Raw genomic sequence first — 17,824 nt, forward strand, 5'->3', positions numbered from 1 at the left:
CAACCAGCCCAATTCAGCCCTATTAAGGGCCCAGTTGGCCCCTAACTGAGTTAATGGGACACCTCACAATCCTAACTCAACTTGAGGTATAATTATAATAATTAAGACATTTAACAAAGCATTCTTATTTCGATACGTTAATTGTTCTTCTAGCGAGCTTCCGGCGAACTTCCGACGATCTCTCGGTAATATTCCGACAGACTCCCGGCAAGCTCTTGGACTTTACGACGATCTTCTTGACGAGTTCCGATGAGCTTCTTTGGCAAGCTCCTGGACTTCTCGGTCAGTTCCGACAAAACTTCCGATGAACATCCGAACTTCCGACGAACTCTCAACGAAGTCTCAATCTTAACTCCAACTCAACATTTGCTTCATGTCTTACTGCTATCGTAGTTAATCCTGTACACTTTTCTCAACATATAGATTAGATCAAACAATTTACAATTGATTTCATTATCAAAATCTGAGATTCAACATAATGCTCTTTAGGAAATATGAAAAAGGGGCACATGTTGCGAAAAACCCAAAAAGGAGGGATTTTATTCTAATGGAGATGTGAAAGTTTGAGGTCATTTGATGAAAGTTGATCCATTGCACTGAAATTAAATTGAAATACACTAATTTATCTAAAAATATGTCAAATTGGATAGTTAATTACCTTAAATTCATCATAAAATAAAAAAAATAGTATAATCCAGGTTATAATCATCTTGTAATAGAATTGTAAAAGTTTGAGATGGATTAATCGACATTGAATACATTATACTCGAAAATAAATTGAATTGCACTTGCTCATTAAACCTACCAAAAAATTACCAAATTTGATAATTAATTATTCTGAATTATAAAAAAGAAAATTCCACTTCAAGTCTTTCTAGTAAAATTATAGAAGTTTGTGGTTGTTTGGTGAAAGTTGACTCGTTACACTAAAAAATGGATATATATATATATATATATATATATATATATATATATATATATATATATATATATATATATATATATATATATATATCCATTTTTGGAATAGAGGATTCCGTAGTCAAGTATATTTTAATTCAAAATTAAATATATTTTAGTAAATTTATAGATATGTATTCATATATGATTGTAATACTCATTTATTCTTTTTATTTTTAGAGGATTTAGAGAAAAAAAAAATATTTCTTGAATTTAGAAGTATTTTTGGAATACGAGGAGGCCAAAAAAAAAAAGAGTAGTAGGAGGACAGGGAGGACGAGGTAAAGAGGGGAAGAAGATAGTGAAAGTGAGGGAGGGGAAGATAGAGATGTTGGAAAAGGGAGTACGAAAAGGCAGACGAGTACGGGGAAACAGAGTAACCTGAATTAGGAGTTCAAGTCAAACTTAGTTCATCCCAGAATGAGTCAAACAAGATTGAACCAAGATTGGGATACATTGATTTGGGATTTACGTCGATTTGGGCTTGATGGTCCTTGCTGACATGGCAGTGGGTCATATGATGATGTGGCAGACCCAAGCTTTAACATCAGCAAGTATTTTATATTAAGTATGATGAAAACCCAATCACATGAACAGTAACAAAAGTTATCAACGGTATGCAGCGAAGACCACCTTTTTCTTTTATTTAATGGAGGTATCAATTGTTCAGAACACCATTTTGATTCGAACAAGAAGACATCAATCGATGTGGATCGTAAAAGTAAAAAATGATGGTTCTATTTACGCTCAACAACACCAAAATAGAAAAGAACTTTTCAGTTGAATCTGAAAGAGTCCAGTACACATGTAACCCAAATGGGCCAACATACAACCGAACTAATGACAATGTTCATAGAAAGATGGACAAGAAGAGGGGTAAAGATGGTTGCTCTGTTCCATTGCTCGAGTCCAAAAATCAAAAAAACCCAGAATTTGTACATTAGCACATAGTAACTTACGCTTCCAATAGGGTTGGACATAACTAAAATTCAAGATTACCAACCACCGGACCATCCATTTCCCGTATCAGGTTGAGACGGTATTGATCTCCTAGAATCACTCCATCCTGTGCTTGAAGCACCAAATCCGGCAGCCAAACCACCACCTGATTTATTGGGATTTGCTAATTCCTCACTCAAGACACCACCAGGTCTGCCACCAAAGCTAGTGCCTCCACCCCAGCCGCCGCCGCCGCCATCGCCGCCGCCACTGCTATTGCCACCCCAACCAGGAGCAGGACTCCTACCATTGCCACCACCAATATTGCCTCCTGTTCCCCAGCTACTACCTCCACTGCCACCTTCACTCCAAGCCCCCTTGATGCCACCTCCACCCCACTTGTCACCACCCCTATCAGTGGCGTAGCCACTTCCCCAATCCCCACCACCATTACCACCTCCAGTGCTGATCCCACCCTGGCCACCACCACTGCCCGCACTGCCCCATCCCCAAGGATCTCTTCCAGGGGAATTCTGAACCTTGGCACCTGGAAATGTGCTCAAGCCATCATTTTCATTTGAACCCCATTTTGCAGAACCATAATCAGAATCACAGTCCTCGGAACCAAAATTATTTTCTCTGCCACGCCCTCGTCCACGACCTCGACCTGGACGAGGAAGACCACTCGGATGAACATCTCGACTGCCGGTGCTCCTGGAGTCAAATCTGTCACCTGCTTGCAAAAGCAACAAACATGGTAAGAATATGCAAACAAATGCTGGCAGCAACCAAGCATACTTGTTATGATGAAAATTAACTTACACGATGAATCACAAACCATAATGTTATGGAAAGACGACCCCAGTTTTTATCAATAAATCAAATAAACTTAGTCAAATTAGTACATCCAAACATGCACTAATAATAAGATGCAAAGTTGGTGGGAGTGGCATTCGAAAAGGATTTGAGGTAACAAGACAAAAGAGGTCGGTGTCAATTATGACTTAAAGTCAAGTGCATTACTGTCTTCAGGGCAGAAGATTTAGGACAAACAACCTTGCAATTTTTTTGAGTCCTACTGTTGAATATTACCCCTACAACGAATCATAGAGGTCCGGTGGAGAGCCACATTGTAAAATATTCTAAACCAGTATTTGCAATATTGATACCAGAACTCTTTTCTTAATTTTCAAACTGATGTAGGTCAATTCTAGCCTCTTGCTCAACAATTCTCATAGCAGCACCACATTAATCAGTCACATCATTACTGATCCATGTTAATGAAACCCATTAAAAACAGATATAATGAATCTTCATATGTAGAATAATAACAATTGAAACATTGATTCGATATGAAAATAACCAACTATTTGTCATTTGTTTCCTACAGAGTCTTCTCAAAGCAAATTAAAGTATTTGTTAGGCCAATATTCAATTGAATCATAAATCAATATAAAATAATACATTTGGGATAGGGTAAGCTATTTTATGAAACTACCAGTGAATACTTTAAATTCCTCCTGAATTCTAATTAAAGGATTCCAGATGTTGGCTCTGGCTATTGTAAAATGGAAGCTGCAAGATTCTCTTATAGAATTGAGAGAATCTTATAATGCAGCTTCTAAGAGTAGGATTGAGAGAATGCAGCTCTTATAATCCACAGTGGCAGTGGATCAGTGTCTCTAAGCTATCAATACAAGGAGACATAAATGTCCAGTTATGGCAACCCCCATTTCTCATGGTAAAGCAATTCTAGTTAGGAAGCAGCGTTCTGTAATTATGGCATGGAGACTCAACAATAAAGTTAAAAGTACGATGATTTTTTGATAAAAATTTAAAAGACAGCTGTTTGTAGCCAGCTATGGGAGACTCCACCTGCTTTAAAGGCAACAAGTCAAGTATTTATTCATTTATTTTATCATTAAAAATGAACTGGACCTAACCAAACCAAGAAACTTGACTCAGTTCAAACATTGGCTTTAGATCTTCTTGGGAACAGATTAGGTAAAGCAATTCTAGGTAGGAAGAAGAGAAGTTCTGTAACTATGGTGTGGAGACTATACAAAGTTAAAGTAGATGGAATTTTTTTATGAAAAGACAGCTGTTTGTGACCAGCAATGGGAGAATCCACCTGCTTTAAAACTAACAAGTCAAGTATTTATTTATTTATTTATTTATTTTATTATTAAAAACGAACTGGGCCTAACTGAACCAAGAAACTTGATCTGGTTCAAACTTTGGCTTTTACTCTTCTTGGGATCAGATTTGTTTTAAGGCAAATAAAACATGAGGCCTTCATTTTGATTAAGAAACTCATCAAATAGAACCAAAATGAACTGAGTACAGACCTACCAGTCAGCACAACATGGTGAAATATGCTAGAAAGATATTGGCAAACCCATGCTACAAGAAGACAATCCTTTTGTAGTACACAAACAAACAAACAAACTATTACCAAATATTGCTGAATTATCTGGGAACAAATAACAAAATATGGAAGTACACCTACATCAATCTTTTACCATGATTGAGATAATACAGTCACATCTTAAGTTGACAGTATTTAAATCTTTATTTATAATTTTTATTAAAGTTTTTTAAGTTTCCTTCTATCTCTTCTCGTACCACTAATAATAATCATTTTGTCTTTTCAAAATCCCAAAAAATCTCGAAAGGACTAATAAAGTATATTCAAATGAATCAGGAAAAAGTTTCAGTTTTCAAAAGCATTGGTTAGTGACAAATGGTGATTACTAAATCAGAAGCAACTACACTAACTGGTAAAATGTGTAATAAACAGCATTACTCAGTTTTAAAATCACATTTCATGAATTATAACATTTATCACATACCTGTTCTTGAACCTGGGGTGGAAGGTCTTTCTCGATCACCTCTCCAGCCATCATTACTGCCTGCTGAAGCACTACCAACATATCCCCCGCTAGAGGAAACCCATGCAGGGCTTTTCATTGGTACCATTGCAGCAAGTGTTCGTATCGATGGGCCAGCATCAGGTGGTGGTTTGTCTATATTCTTCTGAAAATAAGCCACCAAGCGATCAACATCATCAAAATCCTTTTTCCGAAACCTAAAACCTTTGGGATATAATCCAATATACTCATGATGTGGATTTGTACTCCTAATATATGATAAAATGAAAGTCCCTGGATGTTCATGAGAAATCCCAAAACAGTAAACTATCCTCATTAAATTTGCCGCCTTCTCTGCCCTTAGCAAGTCATCAAGTTCCGCCTTTGTTCCTTTCCTGAATTTGCGGTAAGAAAGCATGTGTTTCAGTTGAGTGACTAATGGATCAACATATCTATCCATAACCTGAAAGTTGGGGAGCAACATGCCATTAGAAAGAGATCTCAACTCACCTAATTTTTTATTGACAGAATAGAAGATATATAATTAATCCTTCTTTCTTTAAGCAATTATATAGTTAATCAATTGATTAAGATACTGAGAAATTTCACAAACAACCAAACCTTTTAGTTTGGCAAAAGGTTACAGCAACAATTATATAGTTAATCAATTGATTAAGATACTGAGAAATTTCACAAACAACCAAACCTTTTAGTTTGGCAAAAGGTTACAGCAAGCTTGTGCAAAATGTTAAAGGAAAATATAAATGCCAAAAAGTAAACTAGACGCTGGAGAAGGCTTTTGCAAACTAGCTTCATACTAACCAAAAATATAAGTCAAGAAATCTATTAGCTTTGGTTTTGCACCTACTCTTACCAATTAGAAACTTGACATGAAAGAATGGAGAAGTTTTTAAAAAAATACACTAGCCTGGAAAAGCATTTGTACTGTCTTAGCTTTACTGCTAACAATCTGGATATAAAAACACACCTAATAAGATACCATTTTAATCAAGGAGCAAAGTTAGATCAATAACCTTCCTGTTGCATTTTCTTATATTTTTCTCCAAGTTCTATGAGAAACTCCTAAATATTGGTAAAATATTACAGCTTATTACTAGCAAATATTAAGTCTAAGCACTTCCTTGAAGAAATAGAATTATAACAACTATAGCAACCTAAGCTGTCATTTTTTTTTAATAAGACAATCAAATTATTTAGTTCATTGCTCTTTCAGAATTTAGCATGACTTGTACAATTTCAATACATAATAAAAACTATTATATAAAAAATTGATGTCTCATGGATTTTTTTTAATTTTGATGCCACATTCAACAACAATCCAAAATTGGTAATATTTAGGATTTTCAAGATGCATATACAAAAATAATAATAATTGTTAACCATAAAGCATGATACACTTCAGGTATTATCAAGACTGAAAAGAACTAAAGAACTGAAAACTCAGAAAAATATAAATATAAACAAGAATTAAAAATTATGTACTGACCTCATCAAGGTCTTCAAAGGTATCTTTGTCTATTGTTAGAGTCCTTCCAAGACGAAGCAAGCTTGTGATATCTTTGTGATCTTTCCCACCCTCCACTATCTCTTTATGAGCATAAACTCCATCAAAAACTTTTAATGTCAATGTTAAAAATGATGGTCCTTTAGAACTTGGCCGGATAATGCTTTCACCAGGTTCCTTATCAGAGAGGTACTGTACACAATAAATAAGTTTAAAGACCTAATTTCAATGCATTCAAGCATTAAGCAAAGTAGAGATGTTATTAAATTATTAGATGCAATTTACAAATTATACACACCTCCATTGCTTCATCAGCTGTCAAATTCTGAAAACGGGGATGAACAATCATCCTTGGCCTGAAATGTTTCTTTGCACGTTCCTTGTCCTTCCGAGCCTTCTCCAACTCACTCCGCAAACTGGCCTCATCCTCATGGTAATAAGGATCACGATTATGAATATTGTATGGTCTTTTCCTTAAATCACTAGCCTTGGATGTCAAGTAAACCACAAGTCTATTCTTATTGACATGCTTAATCTTGCAGGTAAGAATATCACCCTCATGTACCTTCTCATGATCATATCCTTCATCCGAGAAATCATCAGGGAATATCATCCCTTTCAAACCAGAATCAAATGCACAAATGATACGAGACTCTTGTACATGGCGCACTGTAACCTGAACAATTCTCCCTTCCGAAATGGTATCATCTGTTTCACCAGAGAGCATAGCAAATTCCTCCTCTGCAGCTGGTTCTTTAAAAGGTGTCCGCCAATCCTGAAATCCATGCAGAAGCTCCATCTTTATATCATACAAAGTCTCCCTTTTGTTGGTCCCATACCGATTAAAAATGCTCTTGGCATACTCATTGATGTCAAGCACTTTAAGCATATGAGGCCTTTCCCTAACATGTTCAATTGCCATCTCTTGTACATCATCATCCATATCGTTTGTTTCATTTGGAACATCCTCAGCATAGACATCCTTCGCCAGATTCTTTGCCAGATCATAGGATTCTGGATGAATTCTTGTGTCGTCCAAAAGATCCATAATATGACTACTAGCAGCTGCTGCCCCGCTCCGGCGAACACGCAAAAAACCAACAGCGTTAATGAAAACTTTCTTTCTAAGAATCTTACCCATGGGTATCTCTTTCCGATTAAAAATGGATCCAGCCCTAACAAATGCTCTTTGCAAAGCAGATGCTTTCCGTGGCCCAAGACCAGAAATAAACTGTAAAGGAGCAAAAAGCCATTCATGACTTGCAGCTAGATTTATATCCACACCAACTTGATTGGTTGCATCAACCATAACCTGCTCAACAACCTCATACTTTTCATCTGGAGTAAGAAAATGCTCCAAGGGACAAAGTTTCCAAGATAGTATCTCTTTCCCTGGTCCACAAAGTGTAGCAACCATAGCTAAAGGGTTTTGCAGATATCGGCCAAGGGCCACAGCACGTTTCACAATACCTTTAAAAAAACCACACCAAAAATGGTTTAGCATGAAAATGAGTAACGTATCCTAAAGAAAATACTCTTACCTGGTTGACCAGGGAGTTGATCCGCCGAAACCCTTGAATTCTCATAAAGGCGAGGCAAAGATTCATCACCGAAGACAATACTGATGTATTCTAAATCTTGGCTGACATCTTTTGGATGATCTTCCACAATCTTGAAAATAACCTGCAAAACATAACATGTGGGCAGTTTTAAGCCTTAGTAAATTCTCAGAACAATTAATAGCCATCAAACAGAAGTTGATATATATGTCTTTAAATGTATATGCATGAACCAATAATTTAACTCTAGGTCCATAATCTACTGGACTGGTAGCGTACCAGTATATCCAAAGGTTTATTGCCCACTATCACCCAAAAAGAATAATAAAAAATAATACTCAACCTTTACTAGACCAAATGGTCCAATACTGGTCCTTAGTCAAACCAGTATGATTTACTGATCATAACTGTTTTCGGAAAGTAGTATATGCAGCATTCACAATTAAAATAACAAATTAATTCCAAAAGGCAACCATTTGCCATTATCCATTCACACTACACCCACAATGGACATGTTTTTTCAGACATTAGATGGTACTTTATGAAGGCTACTACATATCAACCAAATGACATGCCTATAGAAAGTTATGATATGTGTCATACACAGTGAAGATGAAGTACATTAAATGTCAATCCATAACAAAGGTAGATCAGACGTCACAGTCCATACAAGAAAGTGACTTTGAGCATGCCTCCCTGGAATTGGAGGACATGAAATACTTAAGCATTAATTATTAGCTGTGTAAGATGCTCTATAAACCTACGAACCAATGTAAGAGATGAACCTGAAACTAATCTAAGCACTAAATACAGTTAATTGCAGTGGTGAAAGATCAAAATACGTAACAAGATATTCAAATTGCAGTGTTTCACATTCAGCCTCGTCAGATAAATTGCCAATAAAAATGAAAAAGTATGTCATAACATTTTTTTTTAACCTTATATATCATTACAACATAGACCAATCTTCCTATCCTTAAATGGTGGTTGAAAACACCACCAGTTGAAGATTAGTTTGGTGGTAGTGGGCAAGGTAGACCTGCCTTGCTAGATTCATAAGTTGGTGAAGCAACACACGCACAAGAAGACATCCAACCTTAGGTCACAAACATAGGAGCTCTCCTATAGTCCTATGTAATCAACTAATGAGAAGTATACACTGTTGGAACTGACTCCAAGATGCCCGAAGTTGATAGAAATAGGCCATTGGAATTAGCAAAAATTCCTTGGGGATATGTGAGGCCTCATCATGATTTCCATTGATTGGTGGAGATGGTGGCATCAGTGCCAAGATCCAGGTTCTCATGAAGAGAAGAGAAGAGGTATGAAATTGAAAGATGAGGTAGGGAAACACAATGATCAGGGCCAAGACATATCACCTGGACTGGTACTAACCACCGGTGAACCGAGTTGCAGACTGCCTCGAACCAAATGGTCCATGAAGGACAGGCCTATCCCATGCTTTCCCCCTTCAAAAGTCTTTTTGAGTTGTTATACAGCTCAAAAGACACTCTTTTAAGCTCCTGTCCCCTTATAAAGGTTATAATAACACACAAATGGCTTGTGCATCTGGTTACCTCGACAACGGAGAGGGTCAGTGTTGTAGTCGGCTAATCCATTGGTTGCAATCGATGAGAGACAAGTTTCAATCTAGTGATGAGACATCTTCTCCCTCGCACTATACTCTTCATGATGTCTGCTAAGATAGAAATGGACGTGAACAGTACTGCTTTGACTGATGATGGTGGTTAGGGCGACCAATCTTACATTCCCACTACTCAAGAGAAATCTTCAAGTCATCAGTTAGCCAGGATGTAGACCACGGAGCACAAGGATCCACATGACTTGTATATGGCTGTAAAGGAAAGGGAACATCTGTCACAGTTGATTCAAGGATATGAGACGGAACCTATATGATACTCAAACAACAATTCCTCATATTGTCAGCATTCCTATTGTCTTGGATCTGATGGCTTACTGATGAATGACAATAGTTAGCCATTTTTATATTTACTAACAAATAACAATATAGTGACGAGAGTCTCGATCACACTACATGCTGTGCAATTATATTTACTACATTCCTACTTGCCCATGGAACCACCTAACACGAGTGGTTGACAATGATGAAACCATGACTGCTACGACATTGATGCATCATTGGCACAATGTATACTAGTATTAGATGTTATGAGAGTAGTATCATACTTGGGTCATATAGACATACCATATTTATCTTTACTATCATTACATCTAGGACCCTAACTCCTCGTAGTGATATCATGACAATCATTTTGGTGGTAGGAACAAGTATATGATCTTATTATACAATCATTTATTATGCATCACTAATTCAGTAACTCTTAACTTATTTATATATTACAATTTACTTTTTAGATTTCATCACTACTTTTCTGTTTCATGTTGCAATGTAATATAAGTTGTCTTGTAGAGTTGAACTAGTTAAATTATATGAATATTGACTTTATTAGGTAGGAAACACACATAAAATATGGTTTTAAGGGTTTTGGACAGCCAAAACCCTCACAAAGAGGTATCAAACCCATGCTGACATACTGTGCGTCAGCACGGTCGGCATGTACCAGATGCATATCTCAATCATCAATGTGTTGGCATGTACCAGACCCATACTGATTCAATCGAGGACCAACATGGGCCCAAGGTGGATGGGTCATTGTCACAGCTAGTTGTACACTGGGCATGGAAGGAGTCAAAGAAAGAAAAGAGCAAAAGAGGAGTGGATGCTTCCTACCCCATAGCAATGCATCTGTTGCAGCTCCGTGTTGTTTTCTTAAGATAGACAGTTAAATCTATAATTAGACCAAAAAGACACAAGGCAAACTAGCAACTAATAAATAAAAGGGTATATGAGTCATTAAATTCCAAAGGCTCGCAGGTAAAGGCTAACCATAAAAAGAATTACTCTATGAGGCTCATTTACCATTATTATCAGTGATGGCAAGTTCCCTTAATGGATTTTCCAGACCTTGTAGTGATAAAAATGCAGAAATGTAAAAGGGATCACTAATATATATTAGAAAAGGCGGTTACATGTTCCCCAAAAGAAACCCATCTTTTGTATTACAATACATATTTGGTGGTCATAACTATGGCTTGTCAAAAAATTTTAGAACTAAACAATCATACATCATAATGAAGGGGCTAAATTGCACAAACTAGCTTTCAAAATAATGGAAAAAAATTTAAATATTTAAATGTAAAGGAAGGACCAAACTAATGAGGCTACAAAACAGTTTATTTCTAAATCAATTTTCATGATTTTAGTTTCATAAACGAAAACCAAAAATCATAAGTGACACAAGATCACTTAAATACCCAATTCCCCAAACTTCCTCACCTAGAGTTGAAGTGTATGTTCTCAAATTCAGTTTAGTTTTCCAGATAACCCACCTAAGAAGAGGGACTCACACCTCCATCTGCCCCAAATACAAGAGAAAAGAAGAAGAAAATGGTTTTCCAACACCCCAAACAAAAAAAGATTCCTTTCCCTTGAGATCATTTTTTGCAACTATATTAATCTACAGATAATCCATAAACCTACAGTTAACTAAAGGCTTGTTAACCAGGTAATTTTATTCAGGCCAACAATTATGCTTCTTAACTCCCAAAAAAGACCCATCTTTCCTCCAATAATTTCTTCTCAATGAATACCTATACAAAACCACATGATAACTATATGGCTTTTGGCAACTAATTACTGACAAAAGAGTTGGGTAATAGCCTGAATTAGTTCTAATATGCCTACCAAAGGCAAATTTTTTATGTCAGGTCAGCAATCATGAATGACCTTTGCAAAGGTTTTCCCTCAGCACTAAAATCTTTACCAACTAAGGTAGCCCCTTTACCAACTAAGGTAGCCCCTTTAAGATATTTATCCCTTAACCTTTGATAAATGTATCAAGTATAAAATAATTTTTAGATGTAAAAATTTATGGGATGAAGTCTCAAACTCAACATTTGCTAGGTGGATTTGGTTCATCACAACCAGATCAGTGTTTTAGGAGTAAGAGAAAAAAAAACCTATGATTAATATTTAAACTAGTCAAATAAGATTGACCATAACACTGAAATAACAAGTAATGATACTCTTATCAGTAACTTAACAAGCTCATCAAAAAAAGAGCAGATGTTGAGCAATCAATGGTGGAAAGGAGCAAGTTATCGGTTCAATAGTTTACCAATACATGACCAACAGTACACAGGTGGGTTGGTACCACCTGGCACAGAGTTAATACAGGCTATGCATCGAACAATTTCTTCTTTTCAGTTTTAAGTTTTTTTCTGGACTTCTTTTGAAGCTTTGAATGTACCGGTGTCCCAAGTCAAGTGTCACTACACTGGTACGAAACCAGTCCTAGCTCTGACCAGTACAGTACCAGTATATGAAATTGCTAACCTTGGAAAGGAGTATTAGCAATTGCACCTTAGAGCCACACATTAACTAGCTATAGTGTTGCACACACAAAAAACAACCAAAATAACCAACTATATTGTAGAAATTGCAATTAATCCAAGGAAAAAGCCAGATGTAAGATTGAACATGAAAGTAAAAAAGACAACACCAGACGTACTTCATAAATGTCATCCTTTAGTTGTCTGCAGGCCATATTTGCTGCTCCTACACAGACAGCATGAGGTTGGTGATCAGTCATGAACTTCAAGACTCGCTGATGATCATTTTTTTTTCTCTGTTGTTCAGCAACAGCCTGGGATCGAACACTAATTGAACCAGCATATAGCACATCCACCATTTCTCCTGCTGAATCCAACATAACAATCGTCGTTGCAGGCTTTCCAGGTCCCCAACAGCAAGCCATTACTCTTGACTCAGACTCATCCTCCGAATCAATATCCGCATCCTTCCGCTTGAAAGGGGCAATAGAGACCTTAGTCCACAATTGTTTTCCATATTCCATAAGAAGCCAATTCTTGGCTCGAGCTGTCATTAGCGATCGAGCTTCCTTTTCCATTGATGGAAGAATAAAAGTCAGAAATGAGTCTTCCAATATCATCTTTCGTTGTTCATTCCAAAGCTGCGCAGATCTACTGACACGTTCACTCAGATAATACTCGGAAGCATCACTTAACAATTTCTTTTGGATCTCTTCTGGTAATTTAATTGTGACCTGAAGCAGTTTCTCTTCTTCACCTCTCTGAATGAGAAGCCACTGTGCATCCACAAACTCACATAATGGTTTATTGCAAAGCCACTTTACACTTGCAAGCTGATGATAAGGATCAATTGCCATATTTCCCTCAGGAGTAGGACTTGTTGACACAACAGCCTTCTCCATGAATATACTGCGTACATGTTTCCGAACATTAGGTTCGCAACCAATTTCCACAGCTGCCTGCAACAGAACAAAGACAAAGTTGTGGCAAAATCCACAAAACTTAAGATTAGGAATATTACAACTTAACAACATCTTTTCAGGAGGGAAAAATGAACAGAACATACATACCATGTGCCTAGCACCTTTAAGAACATCTTGTGGTGTTTCAAACAAAGCACATGTAAAATTTGCTGCTATTTCTTCAGGAGTTTCTTTTCCATCTTCAAGCTCGTCCAATATCTGGTAAAGAAAAGAACACGCAAAACATAATTTAATACAATAACACTAAAAACTCACCAGAAACAACAGGCTAGAAGCTAAAGTAAGTAAACAAATATACCCCAAACAACATGCAAAAGATATATCATCTCACCAAATGTATGACCATACTCCCAATAATGAACATATCATCTTTGATTCCTTTAAAAACAAATAAAATAATCAGAAAATTCAAGAAAAGAGTAGATGTCACCTTATCTAATGAGAGGAGCAATCCAAATTGCTCAGAACTGGCACCAAACTTGTTAGCAACCTCCCACAGACCAGCTTTGTGGCAAATACTGTACAATGATTTCCGCTTTGGTCTCTTGAATTGACCATCCTCTATATCAACTTCACCAGGAGGAAAATGCAGATTGAACTTGGCATCAATATCATCGACCTCTCTTTCAGATTTTGCATCCCTTAGGGCCTCAATGACTGATTTGAAAAGTTGTTGATTTAATGCAAGTCTGGTTTCATTATCAATTCTTCGTGCTTCCTCTTGAAAGCGCTTGTTGTAGTAGGAATGAAGAGCACTCTTCCTCTTCTGAAGCAACAACCATTTTCTGTCCAATGTCTGAACAGCCCAGAGTACCTAAAATAATTGAGATTGCTCTTCAGAATATGCTTTAGTAACCCACCACCAAAATTAGTTATGTAAACTTGATTACCTTATGCCACTTCATCTTTGGGGTTTCTTCATTATCTGGCGTTTCGGCATCAGGATCCTTCAAAAGACTAAGACATAACTCTTTGCGGTACATGCTAATGAAAGGAATCTGAGGAACAACAGCAATTAGTTATTAACATCAAGGCCTTAAGTACATAATTGAATACATTAAAATAGTCCATACATCAAGCTTCTGCACATGCATCATTGTCAAGACATTTCCAATTTCCTCCTTATTTATCTCTTTGACAACTTGATCATAACCAACTAAAGGAGAGATGCCACCACTATTAAGCTGGCTGTTTATCCAGGTGCTCTCCTCTTCTATACTCTTATCATCTGTTGGAGGTGGTCCAGTTATGTCCTCAGACAGCTGCAAGGGAAAAGAACACATTAAAATACGAGAAGCTTGGTAATTTACAAACAAGTCCATCTCCCATATGCTAGCTTAAAGAAACAGAAAGTAAGTTATTTTATTACCTGAATTCTCTCAGGTACATCTGTTTCTCGGATAATTTCATCCTTTGTGGTCATGTACTTCTCTGAAAGAATAAAAGGTTCAAACTCATCCTCCAGTCTCTTTTCACTCCAGGTGCCATCACCAGAAACAGCTGCAAGTCCTTGCTTTCGGAGCATTAGAAGCTCATCAACATCACCAAATATCTCATGGGCTTCTTGCAAAGCAGATGATGAAACTCCTGGAGCTTGTCGCGACTTCTTTTTCTTCAGCTTTTTCTTTCTATAAAAAGTCATTTTATGGTCAAAATAGTCAGAGAACAGCAAAAACGACAAAGGAGCACACTAAAAGATAACATATCAGACCTTACAACAGCACCAGTCTCATCAACATCTTCTTCATCCACAATAAAATCTGCCATTTCATCTTCTTCACCCATAATGTCTGCATCTTCTTCTTCTTCTTCTTGCTGCTCCTCTTCCTCGGCAATATCTTCTAGTGGTACCACTGGGTGATCAAACAGAAGGATAAGTAATTTCTGCAAATTAATCATCATGTCAAGCTCAAGAAATGATTACCTTCATCATCTCCAAACAGGCTACGCTTAAGTTTTTCTTCAGCTGTTCGGCCACCATGACTGTTCCTATCTAATTCTTCATCATCTGAAAACCCAGATTGTTCATCCATTTCATTGTCCCTTCCAGCCTTCTTCAAGCGCTTGAATTTGCTACCCTGCAGAGAATTAACAACAGTAACAACTTGAAGAAACGCATACCAACGTACAAGAAAGAAAAAGAAAAAAATTTAAAAGGCTAAAAAGATTGAGTAGCAAGCATAGGAGACATACTGGTTGTGGTCGATGAAACCCAGTTATGTTGTTGTCCTGGAGCAACTCATAATCATCCTCATCAAGAACGTAGTTCTTCTCTGAATCTCTGAAGTGCATAATGTACATTTATGAACATGAAAGGATCTTCAGCAATTCAGCTATTAAAAATTACACATAAGGAAAGTCGAGTGCTGCATCACCTTCTCTTCTTCTTCTTTCTTCTATGTCTCTCCTCATCACTGTTCTGCTTTTCCTCCTCCTCCTCCTCTTCTACATCGTCCACTATAAATCCATCCTGCTCGTACTCATCTTGGCCCTCTTCTGCTGGCAGAGAACAACTCAACTAAGCAATTAAAAAAAACTGTCCCAAAATCCGAAACCCTAGGAACTATAATCATCACAAGTGACAGGCATCAGTTGAATTCCAAGTCTACCTTCCTCGTCTTCCTCCTCGTCGTCATTGCCCCTATCGCCAACATCATCAGCATCCTGCTCCATGGCACGTTCTTCCGCATCCTCTTCGATCTCATCTATGAACCAAAAAAGAACGACGGGGTGAAAAAAAGGGATTTAATGAAGACAAAATAAAAGCACATCGAACAAGAAGCAATTTTGCACCTTCCTCATCGGAGACGACCGCTCGTCCGCCCATTTCGCTACGGAGCTGGAGGAATAGGTGAGACTTTACGGCGCAGTCTGGGAAATTCCTACAAGGGCAGCCTTCACCGCAATACTTCAAGAGCACAGGAAGATGGGATTAGGGCTTCCCAGAACGATACCGGAGGGCGAACGGGGATCAGAAGAGCGCAAGCAGCGAGAGGGGGAAACCTATCCTTAGATCTCAATGGAGTGAGACCACCTATTCCTGGAATAAAGCACAAACCCTAAGCTCTAGGCTCGACGGACCACGACGATCGAAAGAGAGAAGGGGGTGAGAAATGAGATGAAGCTCGAAAAACAAATCAAAAACACATAACAGATGAGGTCGATTAGTATAGTCTGAAGCCGCTGTCGCCTTATTCGGAATATATTTACGATGGTAGCCCTGAGGCCCTTAGTGGTTCTAAAGAAGCGTGGACAGTTTCTGCCCCATTTCAGACATTTAATTACGATGATGCGTCTCATGACCCATCTTCCCATTTCAGACATTTTCATTCTTGACCAAATAATGAAAACATTTCTGAAAAATGTTTAGAGTTCAAATTTCTGAAGCTCAATTGTTGTTTTCGGTGCTAATACAGTAACTTGACCTAACCAGTTCCGTTGCCCTAAACATTGTCACAATTTCTTTAGGAACTTTGATTTTATATTATTTTATAAAATATTATTTTTATTTTTATTTAAAAAATAATATAAATGATAATATTTTTAATCAAAAGATTTGTCACCAATAATTCTAATTCCAATATTTTTTATTATTATTATTGTTTCGGTTAGTGAGCTTTGTGAAGTGTTTTGGATCTCCAATCATATGCCTTGAGCATCCACTATTAAAATTTTAATTTTTGCTCCTAGCTTCAATTGTAGAGATGTCTATAAGAAAGATGAGTTTGTTCTAGGTACCCATTTAGCTTTGGGTCCCTTATGGTTAGATCTACATATCTTGTCTTTTGGCATAAGAGCATTTGTGGTTTCTTTATGAACCCAAACTAATTTATGCAAGTCATATATTTTAAATGAACATTTATATAAAAAATGACCATGTCTACCATAAAAATTATATTTATTTTCAAGAGAAACATGTAATATGGGTCCTTTAACAAAAGTAGTTTGCTTTTGTTGAGTGTTACTCAAAAAACTGATTTCTTTATTTCTATGAACATGACTCTTATTGGCAAGAATCATGTTTAAAGATTTGTTACTACTTTTAAATTTATATAAAGTTTATTGTAATGACGTATTTTCCTTCTTAAGTGAATCTAATTCTTTACATTGAGTATAGGGGGTTAACATGCAATTATCATGCTTATTTTTAATTTTTTAAAAATACGAGAGAGAGAAGCATAACCCTTTTATAACAATTTATATTTTTTACCAACTAATTTTAAATCATCATATAAATCATGGAAAGCATTTAGTAATTTAAAATGAGTTTCGGTTGAGTCATTTACCTCGTCGTCGAGAGCCATCAAAGCATAGTTCGCCACTTCTTCTTCATTGGTTTACCCCTCGTCTTCAGATGCACTCGATTCATCCTACGTTGCCTTGGGTACTTTTTTCTTCTTTGGCAACTTCTTCTTCAATTTTGTATACTCATCTTTAGAGTGTCCTGGCTTCTTACATTTATAGCAAGTGGTTGTGTCCTTTTTGTGTTCATTTTTAGATTCTTGTTTTAATTGAGTCTTGTTCTTTTTCATGAACTTTTTAATTTTTTTGTGA

General features: G+C 36.9%; 1 protein-coding gene across 2 annotated transcripts; it reads right to left on the reverse strand.

Moving 5' to 3' along the window:
- Positions 1–1,722: 1,722 nt before the first annotated feature.
- On the reverse strand, positions 1,723–16,416 carry LOC135582226 (transcription elongation factor SPT6 homolog). Of its 2 annotated transcripts, none has more exons than XM_018822431.2 (17): positions 16,064–16,416; positions 15,880–15,975; positions 15,646–15,766; positions 15,464–15,551; positions 15,195–15,348; positions 14,982–15,123; positions 14,640–14,898; positions 14,344–14,532; positions 14,161–14,268; positions 13,701–14,084; positions 13,358–13,468; positions 12,467–13,246; positions 7,836–7,977; positions 6,593–7,764; positions 6,277–6,486; positions 4,752–5,232; positions 1,723–2,632 (listed from the first exon to the last, which is right to left on the reverse strand). In XM_018822431.2, the coding sequence occupies exons 1-17, from the start codon at positions 16,095–16,097 to the stop codon at positions 1,956–1,958; spliced, it is 5,148 nt and encodes a 1,715-aa protein (XP_018677976.2). In that variant the 5' UTR covers positions 16,098–16,416; the 3' UTR covers positions 1,723–1,955. The 2 variants fall into 2 exon arrangements, with proteins under 2 accessions (XP_018677976.2, XP_064950940.1); XM_065094868.1 differs by having other exon boundaries at positions 15,646–15,769.
- Positions 16,417–17,824: the final 1,408 nt, after the last annotated feature.

This window comes from Musa acuminata, chromosome BXJ2-2, assembly GCF_036884655.1.
Source record: "Musa acuminata AAA Group cultivar baxijiao chromosome BXJ2-2, Cavendish_Baxijiao_AAA, whole genome shotgun sequence".
Lineage (NCBI taxonomy): Eukaryota > Viridiplantae > Streptophyta > Magnoliopsida > Zingiberales > Musaceae > Musa > Musa acuminata.